We start from the raw sequence: 24,870 nt of genomic DNA, 5'->3' as shown, positions 1-24,870 counted from the left end.
AAGTAGGTGAACTATACCTCTTGAACCTCTCAAGCCTGTTCTGCTCTTCCTTTGATTCCCCTGGCTTGACCTCAGGCTGAACCGGAATAACAGGCTGTACCGGCACCACATCCGAAATTTGACCAATGTGAGCCCGCTGCTCTGGAGTATGGCCGGTGGGAGTCTGAGCTCCTCCCCTAATCTGCAAAGTGGCTGGTGCAATGGAAATCAATTCCGCCTGAGCCAATGTACAAAATATGCTCAGGAACTGCGCTAAAGTCTCCTGAAGTCCAGAGGTAACAACAGGCACCTCTGGTGCCTATTCCCCAACTAGAGCTACCGGCGGCTCCTCGACTACTGCTCGAGCAGGTGCTCTAGCTTTAGCACGTGCCCCTCCTCGGCCTCTACCTCGGCCCCGGCCTTTCACGGCTCTAGCAGGGGGCGCGAGTGTCTACTCAGTTGGTCCGGTAGCGCGTGTCCTCACCATCTGTGAGAGAATAGAGATACAAAGTCTCAAACATCAAGATCAACAAATCCGCACGACATGAATGAAAGAAGTGGAGATTTTTCCTAATAGTTCTGTAGTCTCTCAAAGATAAGTACAGACGTCTCCGTACCGATCCGCAAGAATCCACTAAACTCGCTTATGACTCATAGCACCTATGAACCTAGAGCTCTGATACCAACTTGTCACGACTCCAATTTTACTCTGTAGGATGTAGTGATGGTACCTAGTCATTAAGACTAGGTAAGCCTAACACATACTGAATTAATGATAAAATTTAACAAACAACTATTAAATATAAAACGAAAATTCCTATACAAAGCCAATAAATCCCAAAACCGGTAGTACAAGTCATATGCTCTACTGAGTTCACTAGAAAATCTCTAAGTACAAATGTTCAGGAATAGAAATAAACTATACATAATAACTTCCGAAGGTGACTCCGAGGCCTGCGAACGCGATGACATGTATACCTTGAAGTCTTCACAACAATATCTGATCCGCTATCTAACAATCAACAGACTCTGAAGTACCTAGATCTGCACAAAAATATGCAAAAGTGTAGCACGCGTACACCACGGTCGGTACCCAGTAAGTATCAAGACTAACTTCGGTGGAGTAGTGAAGAGGTACAAGTCAAGATACTTACTAGACAAAATAACATGTACAGTATAGAAGTATAAAACTAATAATGGAAAGCAAAAATCAGTAAATGGTAACAAGACTCAACAAGTGATATAAATAGTAAAGCAATAAGAACACCGTTAAGTATCATAAAAACCAAATAAGGAACATAAAGGACATCCGATTAATCAAGCCGTTCTAACACAAGTTTCACAATGAATCACCTTGTGATACCTCATCTCATAGTCACAAGTCACGGGCCTCAACCCACCATCATGTACTCACGGTACCTCGTGCCTACATCTCGAATCACAACCGCACGGACAACTCACGTGTCAATATCTCAATCCGCCCGACATGATCACAGGCTCACACTCACAATACGTCCGGTGTGGTCACATGCTCACAATCACAATCCGCCCGGAATGATCACATGCTCACAATTATAATCCGCCCGGCATGGTCACAGGCTCACAATCACAATCCGCCTGGCATAGTCATAGGCTCAATTTCAATATGGAAACAGATAATACAAGAACACATGGGCATGATCAATAAATGTCAAGTTTCATACTCCTGAACTAGTATAAGTGGTATGCTACAGTGTTTGCTTGTGCGAGTTTACTACTGCAGCACAAGTCAACAAGTAATACCAAAGACATCGAATAGTTCATCGAAACAACAAGCAAGTCACGTAAGGTGTATGACAAACACAAGAAAATATACACCATCACACGAAAATCACCAACCCAATGTCTCCAAACCATAACACATCATCCCTAACATTGCCACCTTTATCCCTCCGATAGCCACCCGTATCACTCTGTGTAATAGCCACCATTATCACTCCGCCCTGACAATAACAATTGCCACCCTTATCTCTCCGATAGTCACCCATATCACTCAGTATAATAGCCACCCTTATCACTCCGCCCGGACAATAAATCAATAGCCACCTTTTTCTCTCAATACATTCAACAGCGGTATTATGCCACCCTTATGCTCCACAAAATAACAACGGTAAAATTCCACCCTTATATTCTGCATAATAACAATGGTGAAATGCCACCCTTATACTCCGCATAATAACAATAGTGAAATGCCACCCTTATACTTCGCATAACAACAACCAAAATCACACAACAATTCACAAATGCTAACATCACAACAACATGACGTATCAACTCGTAACACAAGTGCCATAGGCCACAACCTCTCCAAGGATCCAACAATTATCAATATTTCCACAACAAATAGCCCACGGCTCAAACACAATGCGTATAAAATCTCAATAACACAAAAGGAAAGTAACTCAACAAGGAACGGCACCCCCTTTTTTTTATACAATTTTAATTAAAATAGATTAATGACTTTCGATAACCTCAATTCCAATTAATTGTTTAAGGATAAACTCAATAGTGAAAGTATTTCCATGTAATGGTAAACTTTGGCTCCTAGTGTATGAATTAGGCTAACAATGAAATAGATGGCACGCACTAGTACTACATCTAAATGCATGAGAATAACCCGGCAACAAAAGGGATATCATGTACAACAATTTCAACGAAGAATAACTCCACAAAAAAGAAATCATATAATGATAAAAGTGATATCAACTTTATATAAAGCATATAAGAGTAACTCGACAAGTAAAGAATGTGACATGTAATGACAACTTCAAATAAAGCATCTGATAATAGACATGACGAATAAAAAGTACAACATATGCTAACAATTTCAAATAAATACATGAAAGAAGCCTAAGAGTCTAACCGGTCAATTTTACACATATACGCTCGAGGACGTACTCATCACCTCGCGTACACAGCTTTCACATGATACAAATAGCACAAACGACTCAAATCCTAAGGGGTAGTTTTCCCACACGAAGTTAGGCAAGATACTTACCTCAAAGAAGCTAAACTGATACTCTAAAATGACCTTCTCTTGTGAAACAACCTCCGGATGGGTTAAATCTAGCCAAAATAACTTAATATCATAAATAAAAACCATAGGAAATAATTTCGAATAGTAAAGCTTCGATCTTTAATATAAAAATAAAAAGTCAACCCCGGGCCCACACCTCAGAACCCGACAAAATTTATAAAATCCGATCACCCATTCCGACATGAGTCCAACCATAATTTTTTCAACCATAACAAAATTAACCAATTCCGACATCAAATCATCCTTCAAATCCTCATTTTATATTTTTGAAAAGTTTTTACAAAAATTCTCATTTTCTCGCATTCAATTCACTAATTTAGTATTAAAAGCAAAGATGGAATCACAAAATATAATTAAATCCGGATAAAGAACATTTACTACAATTAAACACGTGAAGAACCCCTCAAATATTGCCTAAACCGGAGGCCTCTAGCTCAAAAAGTGAATAAATCATCAAACCCTCGAAATATATGCTTTTGTCCAGCCTTTTTCGCATTTGCAGACAAAATGTCACACCTGCGGCCTCGCATTTGTGAGCCATAACGTCACATCTGCTACATCAACTTAAAGAACCACGACCGCACCCGCACAAAATTTTCCCTACCTGCGACTCCGCAGAAGCGCCAGTCTCACCGCAGAAGCGGATACCCAGCTCGCACCCCTTTCTCGCCGAAGCGATCCCTAACTCGCAAAAGCGCTTGTGCATCTGCGCTTATTCCTCCGCAGAAGCGGAACTCGCCAAGATTCCTCTGGTTCACAGAAGCAAAAATTCCAACGCATAAGTGCGTCTACACATGCGACCAAATATGCGCACGTGCGAAGAACGAGCACCAAAACTGCCATCATGACCAAAAATGATCCGAAACTCGTACGAAGCACACCCGGGGCCCTCGGGACCCCGTCCAAACATACCAAAAAGTTACATAACTTAACGCGGACCTGATCGAGGCCTCAAATCATATCAAACAATATCAAAATTATGAATCGCGCCTCAAATCAAACTTAGTGAACTTAAGAACTTTCAACATCTACAACTCGTACCGAAACATATCAGATCAACCCGGAATGACGTCAAATTTTGCATGAAAGTTCCAAATGACACAATTGAGCTATACCAACTCCCGAAATTAAAATCCGAATCCGATATAAAAAAAGTCAACTCCCGGTCAAACCTCTCAACCTTCCAAACCTTTAACTTTCTAATTTTCATCAAATTGCATCAACTTAACCTACGGACCTCCAAATCCAAATACGGACACACGCCTAAGTCCAAAATCACCATACAAAACTATTGAAATCATCAAAACATCATTCCAAAGTCGTCTACATAAAAGTCAAACTCAAGTCAACTCTTACTGCTTAAGCTTTTAAAACAAGAATCACCCTTCCAAATCAATCCTGAATCATCCGGAAATCGAATCCGACTCCACACGCAAGTCATAATAAATAACACGAAACTGCTTGAGACCTTAAGCCACCTAACGAGACGCTAGTTATTAAAACGACCAGTCGGGTCGTTACAACTTTCTTCGTTCTTTTCCTTAAAACCACGTGTCTTCATATATATTAGTATACGTACCCGCGCGATGCGCGGATAATATAAAAAAATATTTTTTAAAAAATACGATAGACACAAAGGAGTATTAAAATGCTATTATTTTATGAACCATTGAATGTACTGGATATTCATACATTCAAGTCATAAGGAAATATAGTTATCCATTGGAAAACATCTGGTGAGGAAAGGACGTAGTTTAAAATATGACACATAGGAAAAACTAATTTGTGATAGAACAACATTTAGGATTTAGCTTTAGTCATATGAGAGACAAAAGTCGTCTCCATGGGTGAATATTTTAAAGGCAAAGCAGGTTGTGAGTTTTGCCTGCAAGAGTTTTTTTGTAAGGTTTATGTATTATTTTCTTTATCTTATATTTTTAATACGGCACCCGTGATATATATGGGGTAATAGCATTAGACTTTAATTCCCTACTGTGTGCGACATTGGAATTTTAGAATTTGAATATGTACCTGAAGATATATGTTTTATATATTTAATATGATGCTTGTGATATATGTTTGATTATGTAGCACATGAAAAACCAAAATCCTCTTTATCTTCTTTATCAATTAAAAGCGACGAAGATTTTTATTTTTTCCTTTAAGAGTACGTTTGTAGTGTTTATGCATAACATGTTCTTCCATATTTTTTATAATAATATATTGAAAAGAAATTCTAGATCATATGTTGTCGTATAATATCATAACACATTCCTTTGTGGCTAAAATATATAATTTTGGATTTTGATATTCTCACCTAGAAACTTTATTTTAGGCAGAAAAAAAAAATTCCCTGTTCGATGAACAAAACTCAAATGTTTTCTTTTGAAAAATTAGGATTGATACTACTATAAAATAATTTTATGTTATTTTGAACTCATTAATATGGAGAGACTCGTTCTTCATTATGTACCGCCAAATATTATTAATTTCTTTTTTTTGCAGAGAACTTTGACATCAAAATGATTCAGAGATAATGATGTACTGAATGTGTCCAAGCTTTTCATCACCAATAATGGACTATTCAGAGAGTACGTTAAGCTGCTCTAAAGAATACGGATTCTCTTGATCTCTTTTATCCCTCAGGAAATATATCCCAATTTTCAAATTAAGGTTTCACAAGTAAATTCAATCCCACTAAATTCAGAAACAATTCAATCACCGAATGTTATGCAACTCCAAATTTCAGTCAAAAAAAAGAAATTTTAAACCCAAATTTGAAACTAATAACTTGATGAAAAGTATGTCTTTTATGACTATTCCTGAACATCTTCGGGGTTCCCAAGTGAAGTCACATAATTGAGTAACCGAATTAGAATGGCCAATATCAACATTCTGACACAGTTCATTAACTGAAAGCGTTGAACAACTTGGTCAATAACAATTGTTTGACAAAATTAATAAGCTACCAGCTAATAGTATTGCTTCATCATTCGTGGTCAGTACTCTTATATGTGATTAATTGACTAATGAACAGTCATTAGGAAGGACCATTACTTTGGTAAATATATTGGTAACTGTCCTTGTCCGACTTGTCCTTTATATGAAGCAACGAATGTAAAACTCTGAATTTAATGTATTAAGCTCATTGATACGTAGATAGTCGATTTTGAATTTTTAGCATGTTCTGCCTTTGTCCGACTTATCCTGAGCCTATATGAATTGACGTGTTTTCGATTTGTCCTGTACTTGTCCGCTTATCTTGAGCCTGTCCGAATTGACCTAGTATGTCCGACTTGTCCTTTATCTGTCCAACTTACATGGTTTAGCAAGCAATACCCCCCAAAAAAAAGATTCACCTAGTTCACCAATTAAAGTTCAATGACTTTGCTGTAGTAATTAAATGGTGATTGGAATGAGAGACAAAGAGTCTGATTCACTATTCTTAAATACACTCTCGCTTGAGCCATCAACAACATCTGAATTTCAAAAATAAAATGCATTATAACGATAAAATTACACCCAAAAATATTTTGCGTCCATGGACAATCACCAGCTCACAGCACAATGAAAAAAAGAGAATAAAAGAAAAGAACCATTTTTTGTACGATAAAGGTGTTGTTCTGGAGAGTTGCATCGTAGAGGTGTTGACAATTGTACAACTTACGTCTGTCCGACTTGTTCTGCACCTGTCCAACATATCTGGTTTAGCAAGCAATACCCAAAAACCAGATATGATATTGATTTGTAGCAGAGATTATTAACAAAGCAAACTCATAACAGCAATACAAATAAAGTAAAATTCCAACTTTCCCCTTTAATAATTAGTGGGCTAATGAATTTGCTTTAAAGGTTTGATACGATGAAGACATAGGTATCCAACCAACAGAGAAAGTATAAAAGGAAATCAAATTATTTAGACTTTAAGAGCTGAAATAATAAGTAAACATATCATAATTTATGTAGTTGCTGAAGTATTTAATCCGTGTCTCAAGGCTATTCGTGTTCACTCATTGCATCAATTCTTGACTTCCTTGCGAACAAAAGCATCAACCAACTGTTGAAAGAATTTAAAAAAAGGAGTCAAACTCTATCATTCTCTTGTTGCAGCTAGAAATTGCCATGCTAGTTTCATTTATTGACTTATATCAGCAGTATGAGATAGCTTTGAAATCTGTATAAATTCAAAGCTGCAATAAAACAACAAAGTTCACCTTCACATTAATGTAGATAGCTTGATGGAGAAATATATCAACCACGAATGAAAAAAACAAATGCTAGACTATATATAGAACCAATGTAACAGTGAGATGAGGCAAAAAGTAACCAACAATGCCAAGTAGCCTCTTCACTAATTAACAATTAAATTGGAGAAGTAAAAATGAATGGACTGTCTTATCTATATGAATAGGAAAACATTAATAACAGAAAGAACCATGAAAAGTTTCAAATATCTTGTCCATTGAAATCTCCACATTAAGTAAAACTGAAAAGTTAAACAGGAGAAGAAAGGTGAAATGATTCAAATATACTGTTCATAACTAATAAGACTACTAATAATATACTAAAGTAACTAATCAAACAGTTCTTGGATTCTCCAACTGTTACATTAACACCTTATGATGTTTTCTTCTTCTTAAATACTCTCTTGATTTTATTTCCCGACAACTGTGCATTCGGATCTTCTTCAACCATTGTTGCGGCATTAGTTACACCTATCTTGGCAGGTGTATTTGCAATATCGATTAAGTCGTTATCTTCAGTGGAATCCTGTATATATAAAATACAAAAAATAGTGCAAATCAGCAATGAACTTATAGTTACTATAACTTTATTAATTTATGCCCTACAAATAATTTAATCAAAAGAATGAATAATCTGAAAAAATATTAATAGTGTGTTCGTAGCTTCCTATAGAATAAACAAAATGATCGTTAAGAACTTTTAAAGTTATAAAAAAACTACTCCAGATCTGAAAATTTATTCAGAAAGAAATCCTTCGAGATATGTAAGTAGCTTTAATGTTAACGGACAAATTAAAAGTTATGTATTTACCTCGCATTCCTTCTCTCCATCTAAGCTTTGGTTAGTATTGAAGTCAGGGTCCTATCAAAAAATTAAAAAAATGAGTTTGAAATTATACTACAAAATATGCAATTTAACAGAAACTCGCAATTTTAAAATGTTTTGAAGTTTGTAAGCGAAAATCACATACATTGAAGGCATCTGAATGTGGAGCAGGGCTATATTTGTTTATCAGTTGCTCATCATTTGTAAGCTTAACAACACTGTAAACTTCACCTTGCAATTGAATATTCGACCTTTTGATAATAACCTTAAACATGAATTTCCTCTCAAGAATATTGTTCAAGTCCACTGGATAAGAACACTTATCAACAGCGCCAGTATTCTAGAATGAAATTCCGCGTTAGAATATTCCAAATAACAAATATGAATATAATTAGTTGATATACCTCACGTAATACTTCCTTCAATTCATTTGCGGACTTGCCTATGAGAAACATGGCTTCGCGGTCCCAGAGCAACAACGAAACAGATCCAGTTGTATCCAGTACTCTAACCTGAAGCCTGTACCTAAATACACATGGGATTTGAGATATAAATGTACATTTTGATGTATTAATGAAATAGAGCTTTTGTTATTACCTATTCACCGCCGAGTAATCTTCATTTTTACATTTTTGGTTTGGGCAAAGATAAATGTTTCCCACTTTATCCACCTTCTTTTGACACTTCTTACAGCCGACATACGATCACCCTTTTTCAAGATCTAAATTTTCAATACTTGCAATAATCCAACAGGGACCTTCCTGTTGAATAAATTGATAAGACAAATGTAATGAAAAGATAAAGAAAAGATTGTCTATCAGAATATCAAAGAAATAATATAAATGTATTGCAAGAACTTTTCATATTCTAATTGATCAACCAGTTATTCAAATCATAAAATAAGAGAACAAAAGGCCAAAAATAAACTTGAAATGTAATGTAAAGACATAGAAAATATGGTCCATGTGGCGAGTCATTGACATGAGGAATGATGGGGACCTCTCTGATATGGATTGTGATTTTGAGGAACTGAACCGACATGCCGTTGTTCGCAGGTAAGGCGAATTAGTTGATATCAATTTGTTGCACTGATAAGTTGCTTTGTTACATAGCAGAAAGGTATATTCTGTCTTTCCTTAGTTTAAGCTTACAGTGTAGGTGCATTGTTTGTTTGTTTGTTTGTTTGCTGTTTGTTGTTTTTTGTTTTTTTGTTTATCAAAGAAAAAAGATAAATGCAATGTAAGAACTTTTCATATTCTAAATGGTCAATCACTTTTTCAAACCACAATATAAGAGAAGCAAAGGCCAAAAATAAACTTGAAATGTAATGTAAAGACCTAGAAAAGATGTTTTTTCAGAATATCAAAGAAAGAAGATAAATGTAATGTAAGAACTTTTCATATTTTAAATGCTCAACCACTTTTTCAAACTATACAATAAGAGAACCAAAGGCAAAAAATAAACTTGAAACTTCAATTTTCAGCGTAGCTATCTAAATGCTCAACCACTTTTTCAAACCATAAAATAAGAGAAACAAAGATGTGTATTTTTCCAACTATTAACATGAAAAACCGGTTAAATTAATACTACACAAGATAGTTCACTCACTTGCATGGACTCCACTAATTGGCCAATTGTTTTAACTTGAACAATGCCTTTCTCTAATTCATCCGCGACAGAGTAACTTTGTTGAGAAATGGTTTGAGTCAGCCTCTCAGAGTAATTATCCCGAACAGAAAGTAATCTGTATTTATGAATGACTAAAACAGTTAGATGTATAGTTGGAAAAATTTATTTGAGTCTAGATGCAGTGAATTTTTTTTTTATATATAAATGTATATATTGAACCGTGTTTTAAACTCATCAGATTGAGGAAAATTTGGATTAATCCACAGCTTTGATGCATTCCAAGTATTGCGCACAGAATTTGAATCTACAAAACAACGTACGTGTAAGACATAATGAATAACTTTCACACAGTAATGTCAAATTGAATAATTGTATTCTACCTTAAAATTTATAGGCTTTTATGAGCTGCATCACAACAATAATAGGCTGGTTGTTAGAACTTAGCATGTGAGGTATAATTTCATCAATAAACTTGCCCCAGAATGTAGCAGACAACTTCTTCCTCCTGCCACATAGAAATAAAAATATAATTTTAGCATATGTAATTATCAAACCCATCATTAATTAGTAGATGAATGTTTATTCTTACTCATTATCTTGTAGTTCAATATCCATAAACTTCCTAGAAATTTTACCTTGTTTGTGCATGTGTACTTCACTAAAACCGACGATTTCTCCGATCACATCTAAAGAAAAAGTATTCGTTAAAATAAATAATAGAAAAGTTCATAATTAGAAATTTAAGGTAAAAGTTATTTTTACCGAATAATTCAGTCTTGTTCACATCAATCTTATTTATCAATTGATCATATGGTCGCAAATCAAAGATATTCATTGGAAAAAGTGGATCAGTTATTTCAGCCACGGTTGTCCGTTGAGTAAACGTCAGCCTCAACCTATGTTTTGTGGTGTTGAACTTCTCCTTATTATGATAAACGATAAAGTTCGCCATATGATATAATCCTAGCTCATTAATTTGGGTTTTGAAAAGATGCAAAACTGACTTGCCAATAGAAGCATGTATCTGATCGCCCTACAAAGAAATTACATTAAATAACATAAAGTGTTTGAAGGACTTAGTAATACAATAATTCCAGATTAACTTTTCAAATTTATTAAATAACAGAAGGTTTTTGAAGGACTTAGTAATACAATAATTCCAGATTTAACTTTTCAAATTTATATTACTATACTTGAATACTTGAAATTATACTAATACTAAATTGTAGTAAAATTACTTTTCAACAGTAGAGAATTAAATAGTCAAAAAAACAGAGCAAAAACTCCAGATTTTCAACTTCATCACATTAAAAACAAAAAAAGTAGAACATGTAATGCACAATATGGAGAAACTCGATTTCCAACTTCATAACATTAAAAAACAGAAAAGGTAAAACATATTATTACCATGTGATATACTTTCAATTTACATTGAATATCTTTTCAAAACATATCTGGAGAAATTGGATTATTAAATGCCTTCCAGTTATTGTATAACCTTAAAACTCTCTGTAGTTCTCGATTGAATTACAGAGAGTAGAGTTGGTCTCTGTAATGACCACATATAGGATGACCAGTAATTATGTCATATCACTAATTACTAACTCAAACACATAAAGCATCAAATTTAAATTTGCAACTTAAGAAACAGAGCAAAACGAATGAGTAAGAAAATAACTTATTTTTAATACCTTTTCATCTTGTAGAACCAATTCAATCGAGAATGTAGTGTCTGAATTAAAACGATTTGGTACTTCCCGCAGACGGACAACCCGAACTTTCAACTTGCATTGCATCTTCGAAATTGTTACATCCTTGATGAAATCAATGTGAGTAGCCATTTTTTGCATAAGCCGTATGTTTTCTTTAAATCTTGATAGCAGTAGAAAAATTAGAATTGAAATACGTGTATCAGTGAAAGAAATATAAACATGTAGTTTTGAGCGGTTGTTACCGAGTATAGTGGATTTCAATCGTGAGTGTCAATCGTGGTTTGCAGAGATAATTTAAGACAAATGGAAGGTAAAAGATTTTTAAATAATATTGTGGATTAAAAGGTTTAATTTTAAAAAAATTAAAAATTCTGAAATTTCTCCAAAATATTGTACGGCAGTTTTATTTTCTTCCTCTCTTTTTAATTTTTTTTTATATATATATATATATATATATAAACACGTGTATTCTACTTATATGGATCAATACAAAGTGGTACCCCAGAAGTCTGTTTTTCATTTTCAGAAGTCTATCTCAGTCACACAATTTTGCTGTCGTTTTCTCACTCCCCTGTACTTTCTCTGCCATTTTAAATTTCTACAACTTTGTAGTCTTCACTGGATTTCCTTCAAAGTTAATCCATTTTGTGGATTTCTTTTCAAAGATTCTCTTTTTTGGTTCTAATTTGCTATTGTCTCGCCTCGCAGTTCTGGTAAGGTTTTGTCCAATTAATTTTTGCTTATTGTACTTGTTTGTTGATATTTTTTGGCTATGTTTATATGCATTTCACTAATTTTATCTGATATGCACATGCATGTCTAGAAATAGATTCTGCAGTGTATGATTTTGGTTACTATATCTTTATTTTATTTTTTTAATTTTCTCCTTTGTACAAACTAATTATTGTGAAATTAATCCGGCTTAGAGAAATACTGAAGTATCAAATTTCTGATTTTTTTGGCCAAACTCAACCCACACAAGGTTTGTCTCGATCTCCGATTGATCATATGCCTCTTTTCTTTGATGTTCTTTTAAGTGTAATTATTAATAATTTATCATATGTGTTTGATGATATGCCTGAATCATTTTATTGTAGTTGGGTGCATTTGGATATTTGCTTCTTATATCAACTGATTATCTGCAATAATACACTACAGTTGCAAGGAATGTATTAGTAGTGTTCAAATTGACGATAGGAAATGCTATTATACATATCAGGTAGTTCATTTAGTGTTATTATATTAATCTTTTTGTAACCATAGGTTGAATATTGTTTTATCTGATTGTGTATTACCAATATTGACTTTTTCATGATGGATAAATAGTGGCAGCTGATGAAAATGCATATAATCTCACATCTCTTCTACCTGTAGATATATTAAAGGAGAATGTTTCTACTTTCGAAAGAAAACAAATCAGATGCTATTGATCTTACTTTTCTGGTTATTAGCATTATTCATCTTGTTGGAGGCAAAATAACCGAAGGTACGCTTGAGTTGTACTTAAACATATCTTTTCCTTCCTATTTTTTCGATGTCCTTTACTTCCTAATATATCTAAGAGAGCAATTAAACTTGAAATTGTTGCCATCAATATGTTGAATTTTTTTTTTTGGCATCATTTGAGACGGCTAGGAGTGTTTGGAACTGATGAGCCTCTTGTAAAGAAAATCTTTTGCATCATTTGAGACAACTGTGATTGTCTGAAACTGACGAAAGCCATATGTTCATGGAAATCTCAAATTCGCGTTGAAAGCACACCTTCAACAAAGGTTTGAACTGACACTGACAAATTGTCCATGTCCATGTCACACTGCTCTGATTCGATTTTTGAACATTTACAAATACTTGTGAAAAGAGAACGTTAATCGTCCAGAAGGTAATATGAAATTTTATGATCTTGCTGCGACAACACCAGATGGACCTATTAATGATGGAAAAAATAAAAAATACAAATATGATTTTAGGTTATGCTCGTGTCTTATATTTTAACATTCATTTATTGCTTGGTTGGCATTATGTCACTGTAAGGGTATAAGAGTTGACGAGAGTTGCATTCACCTTGACCAGGAACTGTCAATATTTTTGTTAGCAACCTATTTTGCGTTCCTTCTGGTTCCTTAATTGTTTATTGAGGTTTTTGTGCCTGTCATTTATTTGTTATATAATCCTACTGGTTGCTGAGGTGTTTGTGCTGTTACTTTTATGTGGCATAGGTAAAGAATTTACCTCTCAATCACTTGATACTATAATCATAAAATGATCATTGTGTAAGTGTCACGACCCCAAATTTCCTCCGTAGGAGGTCGTGATGATACCTAGTCTTAGAGACTAGGTAAGCCTAACAATGCGGAATAATCATAAATATCTGAAATAAATAAACTACAATTCAAATAATTACCACTCCCAAAACCCGGTAGAAATAAGTCACAAGCTTCTAAAAAATTTATTCTCAATGTTTCTATGTATCAAGGTCTAAAGAAAAATAAGGAAGCAACATAAAATAATAGAAGAGGACTACGGAGTCTGCGGACGTTGACAGATATACCTCAAAGTCTCCGTGCGCAGGTAACTCACTGACGTCTAGACTTGTAAGATGTACCTGGATCTGCACAAAAAGATGTGCAGAAGCGTAGTATGAGTACACCACAGCGGTACCCAGTAAGTGCCAAACCTAACCTCAGTAGAGTAGTGACGAGGTCAGGTTAGGCCCTACTGGAGAATAAATATTGACATGGAAAAATGTTTAAACAATTTAATAAGATAAAATGACTATGCAAATGAATCAAATAGTATGTCACATTTAATGACACCAAATAATTGCAAATAATATCTCGTGGATCAAAACAGAATTCCTTTCAACTTTATGGAAATCACAACAATTAATCGAAGGCAACTATGGCCATAAATCAATATCAACAAGGGCACTACCGAGGTACCGCCTCGTAGTCCCAAATCATAAATAAATTCACAATATCTCATTTACTTATCTCACCGCGGGAGCGTTCACAATTCATTATAAAGAAAACATTTTTCCCGAAATAGCATCCCGCGTTTTAGCCATCCTTATCACACCGCATGACTTCTAGTAGTTCCCCTACTAGCCACGCGTATCAAGCCACCCTTATCTCACCGCATGCGTTTCAATACCCAGACCTTATACCACCGCATGCGTATCAATATCACAACATATCACAATTTGCACCTCAAGTGCCCAAATATTTCAATTTGCGAAAGTAAATCAACAACAATATTTTTCCACAATAAAGAGCTCACGGCTCATGCCAACATAAATCATCAATAATATTTTTCCACAATAAAGAGCTCACGGCTCCATCACCATGAGTACAAAAATCTTACAAAAATATTAGAAAATAAATAATTTAGCAAAATAATATTTCAAAAAGTTTAATACGTTGCTTCAATACCAAATTTAAAAATGTCAAATACTTCATATTAATAATATTTAATTTAAAGAAAATCAATTTCAAATAATGCATAGAATAAAAGAAACCAAGTTTCAACTAAACAGGTAAAACAATTAGCAGGAAAAGGTCAAACAAATTTAATGTATATATCTCAGATCAATGATGAAGAATATAACAAGATAAAATAATTTAATAAATGCATAACAATGACCTACGTAATTTAAAAATATAATCTTTCACATTTAGCCCGTGTACACACTCGTCACCTTGTGTACACGACTTTCAACACATTTCAATAATCACATTAATATCAATTCTAGGGAAAATTTTTTCCACACACCTCGACTTGCTCCAATTTAATCAAGTAGTATGCTTTTTCCTCGATTTTCCGATTCCGATCGACTCGTATCTAGTCATAATTAATTCGATACAGTCAACAAAAATTATAGAATCAATTCTATAAGAAATTACTATATTTTTCAATAATATCCGAAATTAACTCAAAAATGGCCCGTGGGGCCCACGTCTCGGAATCCGGCGAAAGTTACGAAATATGAACGCCCATTCAACTACGAGTCCAACCATACCATTTTTACAAAAATCCGACATCAACTTGACCTCCAAATCTCAAATTCTTATTTTAAAATCCCTGGGCCCAAATCCTCTAATTTCACCTCGAAAACATGTAATCTATTCGAAATATTTGATGATAATTCAATATTATGGAGTAGAAATGATCACAAGGGACTTACCTCAAGTTTTTCCGTAAAAACCTTGCTCAAAATCGCCCAACTCGAGCTTGAAATGCCCAAAAAATGGCAAAAGCTCGGAACCCCTCTGTTTTTGTACTGTCCAGGGATTTTCCCATCTGCGGCAACTTGGCCGCTTCTGCGCCAACCGCATGTGCGGAAAAAAGTCCCGCATCTGCGCCTTTGCCCGCATTTGCGCGCCTGTTTGCGCTCCTGCGCAGGCCGCTTCTGCGCGCGTCCCTCCGCATCTGCGCTCACGCAGGTGTGGAATTTCCCTCGCACCTGCTACCATTGCCCCATAGTTCAGTTGCGCATCTGCGCTTGCCAGGCTCGCTTCTGCGAGCTCGCACCTGCGATAGAATTTCCGCAGGTGCGAATGCAACAGAGGGCAGAAACTTCAGCTATTTATTCTAAGTCCGAATTTGATCCGTTAACCATCCGAAACTCACCCGAGGCCCCAGGGATCTCAACCAAATGTACCAACAAGTCCTAAAACATCATACGAACTTAGTCGAGCCTTCAAATCACATCCAACAACACTAAAACACGAATCACACATAGATTCAAGCTTAACGAATTTTGAAATTTCTAATTTCTACAAATGACTCTGGAACCTACCAAATCACGTCCGATTTACCTCGAATTTTGCGCACAAATCATAAATGACATAACGGAGGTACTCAAATTTTCAGAATCGGATTTCGACCCCGATATCAAAAAGTCAACCCCTCGGTCAAACTTCCCAAAAATTCAACTTTCGGCATTTCAAGCCTAATTCCACTACGGACTTTCAAATAAAATTCTGATCACGCTCCTAAGTCCAAAATCACCATACAGAGCTGTTGGAATCATCAAAATTCTATTCTGGGGTCGTTTGCACATAATTCGACATCCGGTCACTATTTGAACTTAAACTTTTAATTTTTCATCAAAATTCCATATCTCGGGTTAGAGACCTCGGAATTTGATTCCGGGCATACGCCCAAGCCCCAATTCACGATACGGATCTACCGGAACTGTCAAAACACTGATCCGAGTCCGTTTGCTTAAAATGTTGACCAAAGTCAACTCTGTTGAGTTTTAAAGCTCTAATTCATATTTTAATCCATTTTTCACATAAAAATTTTCAGAAAATTTTACGTACTGCACACGCAAATCGAGGAATGATAAATAGTGCTTTTCGAGGTCTTAGAACACAGAATTAATTTATTAAATTTAAAGATGACATTTTGGGTTATCACAGTAAGGTACATATGAGCCTCAGTAACTACCGTACTTATAGTACCAAATGATGTATTTTTACTCTATTGTTCATATTTAGTCTCAACCTTTCAGGGTGTTCTTCATGCGTTTCTCAGAATAACCAGAGCGTATTTTGTTTTATTTTATTTCTCCAATGTTATTAAGTTACTAGAGAATTATTTTTTATATTTCTTTTTGCTTTGGATGATTAATATCCTTGTTATAGAATAGTCTCTTATTTACTAATCATATTTTCTTAACAACTAGGTTATAAATAGTTCTAAAATTTCAAAGAAAAGATTTAAAGACTCTTCTGATCAGCATTGTCCTATTTTCTATGACATGAAAAGGTATATCTAAACATATAAATTTATGATTATACTTTTAGCGATTAAACTTGGTTGGAGTGAAAGAAAATTATTATATACATGTGTTGGTCTTTTTGTCTATTGAAGGCTGAGCTTTTAGGATGGGGAACCCTTTGGTTTTTCCTTGCCTTTGATTCTGAAGCCCATATGGCGAAGAAACGTTATTGTTTGCGGGGAACCTTATGGTTGCGCCTGGAGCATGTCTTGGGGTTCTGCAGTACATGCATTGTGATATAAGCAATATGTTTTCTTGAGTACCGGCGCCCTTATCACACTGTTTGATGGTACATCGAGGCAAACAGAAGAATCCAGGTAACATAGTATAATAGTGAGTCCTTTGCATCCTTGACAAATACTGTAAAATATTTTTGCTAGAAGAAGTTGAGTTTTCGTCTCAAATTTTTAGTTAAGTCCTCGTGCTCAAAGGCAAAGTGATTCACTCATATGGCAACATATTGCATTCTTACCTCTACGGTGGAGAGGAACAGATAAAAGGAATCCACTGTAGCTCCTATTCTTCTTGGACAATCAAGGTATTGATAATGTTGTCATTAATATCTACTGTATCATTTCTGTTGTCTTTCTTGAAGGTGGCTTTTATTTCTTTTGTACTCAACTAGATGAGACACGAGTTTTACACACGATAATATTCAATAATTTGAAGTAAAGAATTACCTTGGCTCAACTTTTCGAATAGCTTAGTTCATTTAAGGGGAAATTTCACCATTTGGAGGAAGTTCAATGTTGTGTTAATTATGAATAACGTAGGATCAAACAACTTTGGACCTAGCTGTAATAGATACATGTCTGTCGTCCAACATGTATCTATTACACTCGGGAAGGATCTATGTATCCCAAGTCCTAATGGTGGCTTTTGTATTGAAAATATGAGACTAATTAACAATTACTCAATTAGAAAGGGTGCTGGAAGTCGAGATTTGTTTGTCCACCTGTTTGTGGAAGTTGTAACAGGATAAAAACTGGTTAAGATTTGAAACTGTGGAGTCACAAAATTTTAAAATCGCAAACATCAAAGGCCTTATTATGGTTCTTGGTGTGTCATTTCTATTTCTGTTTTTAGTGAATATGTTTGTGGTACACTTGATTTATCTTTAACTATTTTTAGATTGCTCTCATTTGAACTCAGTAATACATTAAAATATTAGAGGACTAATAAAATTCTGATATGGGCATGTTTAGAGCTTACTTTTATAAGGAAGCCAACATAAATATTTAAAATTGCTTATTCTAGCAAGAGGTCCCCAAAGTTGTTGGAAGGAAACTTTTCTTTTCTTTCTTTTTTGGTTTAAAGAAAGGGCCTTGCTCGGATAACTAAAAACAATTTAAAGAATCTACAAGATAACAACTACTTCTTTGTAGTAGCTACCAGTTTGAATATTGAAATATATTATGCCCATGGTGCTTATGTTCATTTTAACCTGGTAATTAAGTTTTCGTTTTAGGCGGATGATAAGTGTGAATTTTGACCACTTATTAATACCTTCTTGCTTTAGTTTTAGTCCGAAAATGTTGATTTATGTTCTCAAAACTAATGAAAGTGTGCAAATTGCGGGAATGTTGGAGATTTGGACTCTAATGAAGAAATCCAACTCATAAAATAGTGTTCCGACTCACAAGGCAAGAAGGGGCGCAACAAACAAAAAATGCGGTCCGCAGAAGTATTTTTGCGGCCGCGACTTGATGAAGAAGCCCAGAGGTGATTGAAGAAGAAGTGCGGACCGTACACAATTTGTGTGGCCGCAGAACATGGTCGGACTGATAAAAATTCAAAAAGTTCAGAGAGTGCAAATTGACCAAGACTGAAGCCTTGCTAGAAGAGCGGACCGCACATGAATTGTGCGGTCGCAAAAGCTGAAGTGCAGCCGCAGATCAAATTATGCGGCTGCAGAATCTATCAACCTGCAGACTCAAGCAATATGCGGCCGCAGAATCTCCCGAAGGGCATTTTTGTTAGTGAATTTTGGGCCACTATAAATAGACGGGAATCACTTTTTAGGTCAATTTTTGAAGTTTTCTCAGCTAGCCGTTGTAATTTACCATTTTAGGAAATTTATGATCATTTTGGGATAAAAACATCATAGTTTATCATTTTAATTTTATATTATGGTTTTAATTAGTGTTTTTTTCTTCTTTTTCTTCGTTTTCTACTATAAGTAGCTAGATTTTTACTAGGGTTCTGACCCAACCCTAGTGTATAGACTTTATGGGTATTTAATTTAATGTTTGTTTATGATTGAGTGTTTATTATTTAGCCTTGTTCATGCTTTAATTTTAGAATTAATGGTTGCAAACATTGATTCATGTCTTTTTGACTTGGTCTTAACTTGAGAAAGAGGGACCTAGTCCAGGAAAGCTTGGTTAACAAGAAATTGGCCTAGTTAAGGATTTGACTAGCCTAATTAAAGGGTTTGGACTAGAGATAGGAAAAATCCGACTTGAGCTCGTATCAACTATTTATCAGTGTTCCAACTCAAAATGCTTACAAATATTTGAAGAGCTTTGAGGATACATGTTGGGGGAGCAAGCAAAATAATGTTTCTAAGGATGCATTGAGGCCAAGGCTTTTTCCTTATCTCTATAGGGGAAAGCTTTAGATTGGTTGGAACGATTGGTAAACCATTCAATTCACACTTGGAATGAGTTGGCGGCCAAGTTCATTGCTAAGTTTCTCTCCCGGGCACATGGTTACACTTTGATACGAGATCTTGGCATGCAAACAAGAGCCGAATAAACCACTACACGAAATTTGGGAGCGTTATAGAATAGTGGTTAAGGAATGTCCCAACAACGATATGGCGAAAAACATGTTACAATAAATATTTTATCGTGGGATTAACACAACCAACCAATGTGTAGTGAATCAATTAGCCGGTGGAAACTTTATGACTACGCCTTATGCGGAGGCGTGTGGCATTCTAGATGAGATGGCGAAGACGTCATCGGCTTGGCAATCCCGGGCCAATATCCCACAAGGTGATCTGAATATGATCCACCTCCACAAAGAATTGCAAGACCATGGGAAAGCCATTGCTGAATTGACCACTACCATGATTCAACTAGCAAATGCTCAACTAAATCAAGTGCAAGCCCCTAAGCAAGTTCATGCTATGGAGGGAGTGAATGTTTTGGTGAACAAGAAGAGGACTAAGGGTCCACAAGTGCAAACTCGAGTGGAGAACTATGTGCAAGATGATGTCGGTTTTGATCAAGATGATTCTTATAATGAGTAAGAGGAGGAAGTACAATATGTGAACAATTTTAAAGGGCAAAGAAACAACTTCCAAGGCCCAAGCCAACAACAATGGCGACCACAAAACAATCATGACAATTGGAGCTCTAACAATCAAGGAAATTTGAGTGGAAACAACCAAGAAAATTGGGGAGGCAACAACCAAGGTGGTTGGGGTAACAATAAAGACAACCAGGGGTCGGGTTTTCAAAGGCCTCCATTGTATCAACAACCGAGCAACCCACCTCCTTATCCTTCCCATGGTTCAAGTTCTTCAAACAATGAGATGGGACATATTGAGAATATGTTTCAGCAAATGATGGAAAAGAGTGCCGATTCGTATGCCCGACTTACCTCTCACAACACATCAATCTGCAATCTTGAAGTTCAAATGGGAAAAATCTTTCAAGCGCTAAATTCTCATTCTAAGGGTGCACTACCAAGTGACACGGTAGTAAACCCAAAGGGTGGTAACAATATGGGGCATGCTATGGCGGTTATCACAAGAAGTGGAAGAGGCGGGAATGCACCCATCTCAAGTGGAAGGCGACTTGTTGATGATGATCAAGTAATGCAAGAAGAAGAGATCCCAAACAATGTTCAACCAAATAAGGAAGATCGGATTGATATTGATGATAGTGTGGAAGAAACTCAAGAGGAGGTGAACCCGTCTAGGAAACATATCATTGACATATCGGAACCGGTAGTGCAAAAGGCAAAGGCACCATTGCCTAAGCCTCCACCTTCATACCCTCAAAGACTTGCCAAGCAAAATGGCAAGAATCAATTCAAGAAGTTCATTCAAATGATGAAGAGTCTCTCAATCAATGTGTCTTTGGTAGAAGTTTTGGAACAAATGCCCCGGTTATGCAAAGTTTATGAAAGATCTTATGACAAAGAAGAGGTCGATGAATTTTGAGACTATCAAAGTCACTCATCAAGTGAGTGCATTTATTCATTCAATGGCTCCTAGGTTGGAGGATCCCGGTGCTTTCACGATTCCTTGTACAATTGGAAGTGTCGAGTTTGCTAAAGCTCTTTGTGATCTTGGGGCAAGTATAAATTTGATGCCCTAATCGATTTTCAAGACTTTGGGGATTGAAAAACCAAGACCCACTTCTATGAGATTGCAAATGGCTGACCGTACCATGAAAAGATCGTTGGGTGTGATTGAAGATGTTTTGGTTCGAGTTGATAAATTCATTCTTCCGACGAAGTTTGTCATTCTAGATTGTGAAATCGATTATGAAGTGCCAATTATTCTTGGAAGGCCTTTCCTTGCTACGGGTAAGGCTCTTTGTGATGTTGAAGCCGTAGAACTCACTTTCCGGGTTGATGATAAAAAAATGGTATTCCATGTGAGTAAGTCCACGCGACAATCAAATAGCAATGAGGTGTGTTCTTTTGTGGATTTGGTAACCGATATTATTGTTGATGACACAAGTGCTACTATCAATGTTGGTGATATGTTGGAGGCCGTCTTGCTAAACCTTTATGATGACGAGATGGATGATTTCATGGAATAAGTGAACTCTTTGTAAGGAATGGGATCGTACAACTATACACCCCGGAAATTATCTTTGGATCTTGAAAATAGGAAGACTCCTCCTACAAAGCCTTCTATTGAAGAGACGACTACCTTGGACTTGAAGCCATTGCCTCCACACCTTCGGTATGAATTTCTTGGCCCTTGTTCTACTTTACCGGTTATTCTTTCCTCTTGTTTGACTAACGTGCAGGTAGATTCCACATTAGCGGTGTTACAAAAGAGGAAGAAGGCTATTGGGTGGACCTTGGCAGAATTTGGGGTATAAGCCTCGCCTTTTGCATGCATAAGATCAAGTTGGAAGATGGTGCTAAACCGTCCATTGAACATCAAAGAAGACTCAATGAGGCTATGCAAAAAGTTTTCAAGAAGGAGATTATCAAGTGGTTGGATGTCGTGGTTGTATACCCCATCTCCGATAGTTCATGGACCTATCCGGTTGAATGTGTCCCAAATAAGGGAGCGTGACGGTGGTCACCAATTGTAAGAATGAATTAATTCCTACAAGAACGGTGACCGGTTAGAGGGTGTGTATAGATTAGTCGGTCGTGCTTTCTATTACTTTCTTGATGGGTGTTCGGGCTACAACAAAATTCTCATTGCCTTGGAAGATCAATAGAAAACAACCTTTACATGTCCCTATGGAACTTTTGCTTTCAAGCGGATGTTATTTGGTTTGTGCAATGCACCGACGACTTTTCAACGGTGTATGATGGTTATTTTTACGGACATGGTGGAGGACTACCTTTGAGTTTTCATGGATGACTTATCGGTGGTTGGGGATTCTTTTGATTATTGTCCTGTAAATATTGACAAAGTGTTGGCTAGATGTGAAGAAACCAACTTGGTACTCAAATAGGAGAAATGCCATTTCATGGTAGAGGAAGGTATTGTCCTTGGCCATAAAATCTCAAGGAATGGAATTGAGGTTGACAAGGCAAAGATTGAGGTGATTTCTAAGCTTCCACCCCCAACTTCGGTGAAGGGTGTACGGAGTTTCCTAGGCCATGCGGGTTTTTACCGGCGCTTTATCAAAGATTTCTCTAAAGTGGTGAACCCGTTGTGCAAACTCCTTGAGAAGGATGCAAAATTCAATTTCAATGATAATTGCATGAGAGATTTTGAATTGTTGAAGCTCAAGTTGACAACTATTCCCATCATTACCGCTCCAAATTGGAGTGTGCCTTTTGAACTCATGTGTGATGCAAGTGACATAGTGGTTGGGGATGTTTTGGGGTAACGTATCAAAACAATTTTTCATACGGTCTACTATTCTAGTAAGACTATGAATAGTGCCCAAGTCAACAATTCCATTATGGAGAAAAAGCTCATTGCTATTCTGTTTGCAATTCGGAAGTTCCGCCCATAGTTGATGGGTGCCAAAGTTATTGTCCACACGGACCATACAACGCTTCGTTATCTTATGAGCAAAAAGGACTCCAAAGCTCGGTTGATGAGATGGGTACTCTTGTTGCAAGAATTTTATATTGACATCCAAGATAGAAACGATAGTGAAAACCAAGTGGCGGACCACTTGTCTCGTTTAGAGAAGGAGGGGAGGCCGCATGATGGCCTTGAAATCAATGACTCCTTCCCCGATGAGCAACTTCTGGCAATTTCAATGAAATAGGTGCCATGGTTCGCGGACTTGGCAAATTTTCTTGTGTGTGGAATCATTCTGGATGAGTTCTCTTCAAACCAAAGAAAGAAGCTCAAAAAGAGATGGTCAAGATTTTTAGTAGGATGAACCATTCCTTTTCCGGATTTGTATGGATGGGGTGATTAGGAGGTGTGTAACGGAAGAAGAGCAAGGTGTTATTTTTAGGGCTTGTCATTCTTCTCCATATGGTGGTCATCATGGTGGAGAAAGAACGACGGCCAAAGCGTTTAGTTGTGGTTTTTATTGGCCTACTCTTTACAAGGATGCTAGTGAGTTGGTGAAAAGATGTGATGAATGTCAACGGGCCAGTGGAATCTCAAAGAAAAATGAAATGCTTCTCACAACCATTTTAGAGATTGATATTTTTGATGTTTGGGGCATTGACTTCATGGGTCCTTTTGTGAGCTCTTGTGAAAATACCTGCATCTTGGTCGCGGTGGATTATATGTCCAAATGGGTTGAGGTCGTCTCTTTACCCAACAATGAGGCGAGAAGTGTGGTGGCTTTCTTGAAGAAGAATATTTTCACAAGATTTGGTATTCCACGTGCAATCATAAGCGATGGGGGGTCACACTTTTGCAACAAAGTGTGTGACATTTTACTTAGCAAGTATGGTGTTACTCACAAGGTCACGACTCCCTATCACCCACAAGCTAGTGAGCAATTGGAAGTCTCCAACCGGGAGATAAAGAGTATCTTGTCTAAAACGGTGAATGCTAATCGGACGGATTGGTCCAAGAAGGTTGATGATGCGTTATGGGCTTATCGGACGGCTTACAAAACCCCTATCGGAATGTCTCCATACCGGTTGGTGTTCGGGAAAGCTTGTCATCTTCCGGTGGAACTAGAGCACAAGGCAATGTGGGCTCTAAAGAAGTTAAATCTTGATTGGGATGTAGCCGCTAACTTGAGGGTTGCACATTTGAATGAATTGGATGAGTTCCAGTACCATGAATATGTGAGTTCATCCTTGTACAAAAAAGATGAAATATCTTCATGATAAATACATTGGGAACAAAGAGTTCAAGGTGGGCGATCTTGTATTGTTGTTTAACTCAAGGTTGAGAATGTTTCCCGAGAAGCTAAAATCCAAGTGGAGTGGTCTATTTAAAATTGTTGGTGTGCCAACTTTTGGTGCATTAGACTTGAAGAACAAGAACG

The 24,870-nt window shown here is 36.4% G+C and overlaps 3 protein-coding genes and 1 long non-coding RNA gene across 21 annotated transcripts; 2 read left to right on the top strand and 2 right to left on the bottom strand.

Moving 5' to 3' along the window:
* Positions 1-7,500: 7,500 nt before the first annotated feature.
* Positions 7,501-8,620, bottom strand: LOC138901305 (uncharacterized). The gene is made up of 4 exons (XM_070189063.1): positions 8,530-8,620; positions 8,271-8,465; positions 8,111-8,161; positions 7,501-7,825 (listed from the first exon to the last, which is right to left on the bottom strand). The coding sequence occupies exons 1-4, from the start codon at positions 8,578-8,580 to the stop codon at positions 7,673-7,675; spliced, it is 450 nt and encodes a 149-aa protein (XP_070045164.1). The 5' UTR covers positions 8,581-8,620; the 3' UTR covers positions 7,501-7,672.
* Positions 8,621-8,742: 122 nt separating this feature from the next.
* Positions 8,743-11,717, bottom strand: LOC104110578 (uncharacterized). 4 transcript variants are annotated; one of them, XM_070189047.1, is made up of 7 exons: positions 11,446-11,716; positions 10,517-10,787; positions 10,344-10,440; positions 10,135-10,259; positions 9,974-10,058; positions 9,734-9,869; positions 8,747-8,886 (listed from the first exon to the last, which is right to left on the bottom strand). In XM_070189047.1, the coding sequence occupies exons 1-4, from the start codon at positions 11,602-11,604 to the stop codon at positions 10,136-10,138; spliced, it is 651 nt and encodes a 216-aa protein (XP_070045148.1). In that variant the 5' UTR covers positions 11,605-11,716; the 3' UTR covers positions 8,747-8,886; positions 9,734-9,869; positions 9,974-10,058; position 10,135. The 4 variants fall into 4 exon arrangements, with proteins under 4 accessions (XP_070045153.1, XP_070045148.1, XP_070045159.1 ...); XM_070189052.1 differs by having other exon boundaries at positions 8,743-8,882; positions 9,734-10,058; XM_070189058.1 differs by having other exon boundaries at positions 9,734-10,058; positions 10,517-10,778; positions 11,446-11,717.
* A 253-nt stretch (positions 11,718-11,970) lies between these two features.
* Positions 11,971-19,521, top strand: LOC104110579 (uncharacterized). Of its 15 annotated transcripts, none has more exons than XR_011412449.1 (5): positions 11,971-12,179; positions 12,625-12,685; positions 12,841-13,238; positions 17,153-17,565; positions 17,660-19,521. It is a non-coding gene; the product is annotated as an uncharacterized lncRNA (long non-coding RNA). The 15 variants fall into 15 exon arrangements; XR_011412445.1 differs by adding an exon at positions 12,393-12,448 and having other exon boundaries at positions 12,564-13,238; XR_011412451.1 differs by lacking the exon at positions 11,971-12,179 and having other exon boundaries at positions 12,187-12,685; positions 12,841-12,952; positions 13,102-13,238.
* A 3,402-nt stretch (positions 19,522-22,923) lies between these two features.
* On the top strand, positions 22,924-23,289 carry LOC138908321 (uncharacterized mitochondrial protein AtMg00860-like). The gene has a single exon (XM_070198982.1). The coding sequence runs from the start codon at positions 22,924-22,926 to the stop codon at positions 23,287-23,289; it is 366 nt and encodes a 121-aa protein (XP_070055083.1).
* The last annotated feature ends 1,581 nt before the right edge of the window (positions 23,290-24,870 follow it).

This window comes from Nicotiana tomentosiformis, chromosome 1 (assembly GCF_000390325.3).
Source record: "Nicotiana tomentosiformis chromosome 1, ASM39032v3, whole genome shotgun sequence".
Classification (NCBI taxonomy): Eukaryota; Viridiplantae; Streptophyta; class Magnoliopsida; order Solanales; family Solanaceae; genus Nicotiana; species Nicotiana tomentosiformis.
Note: the sequence above shows the minus strand (reverse complement) of the source record. Positions and strands in the feature narration are given on the sequence as shown.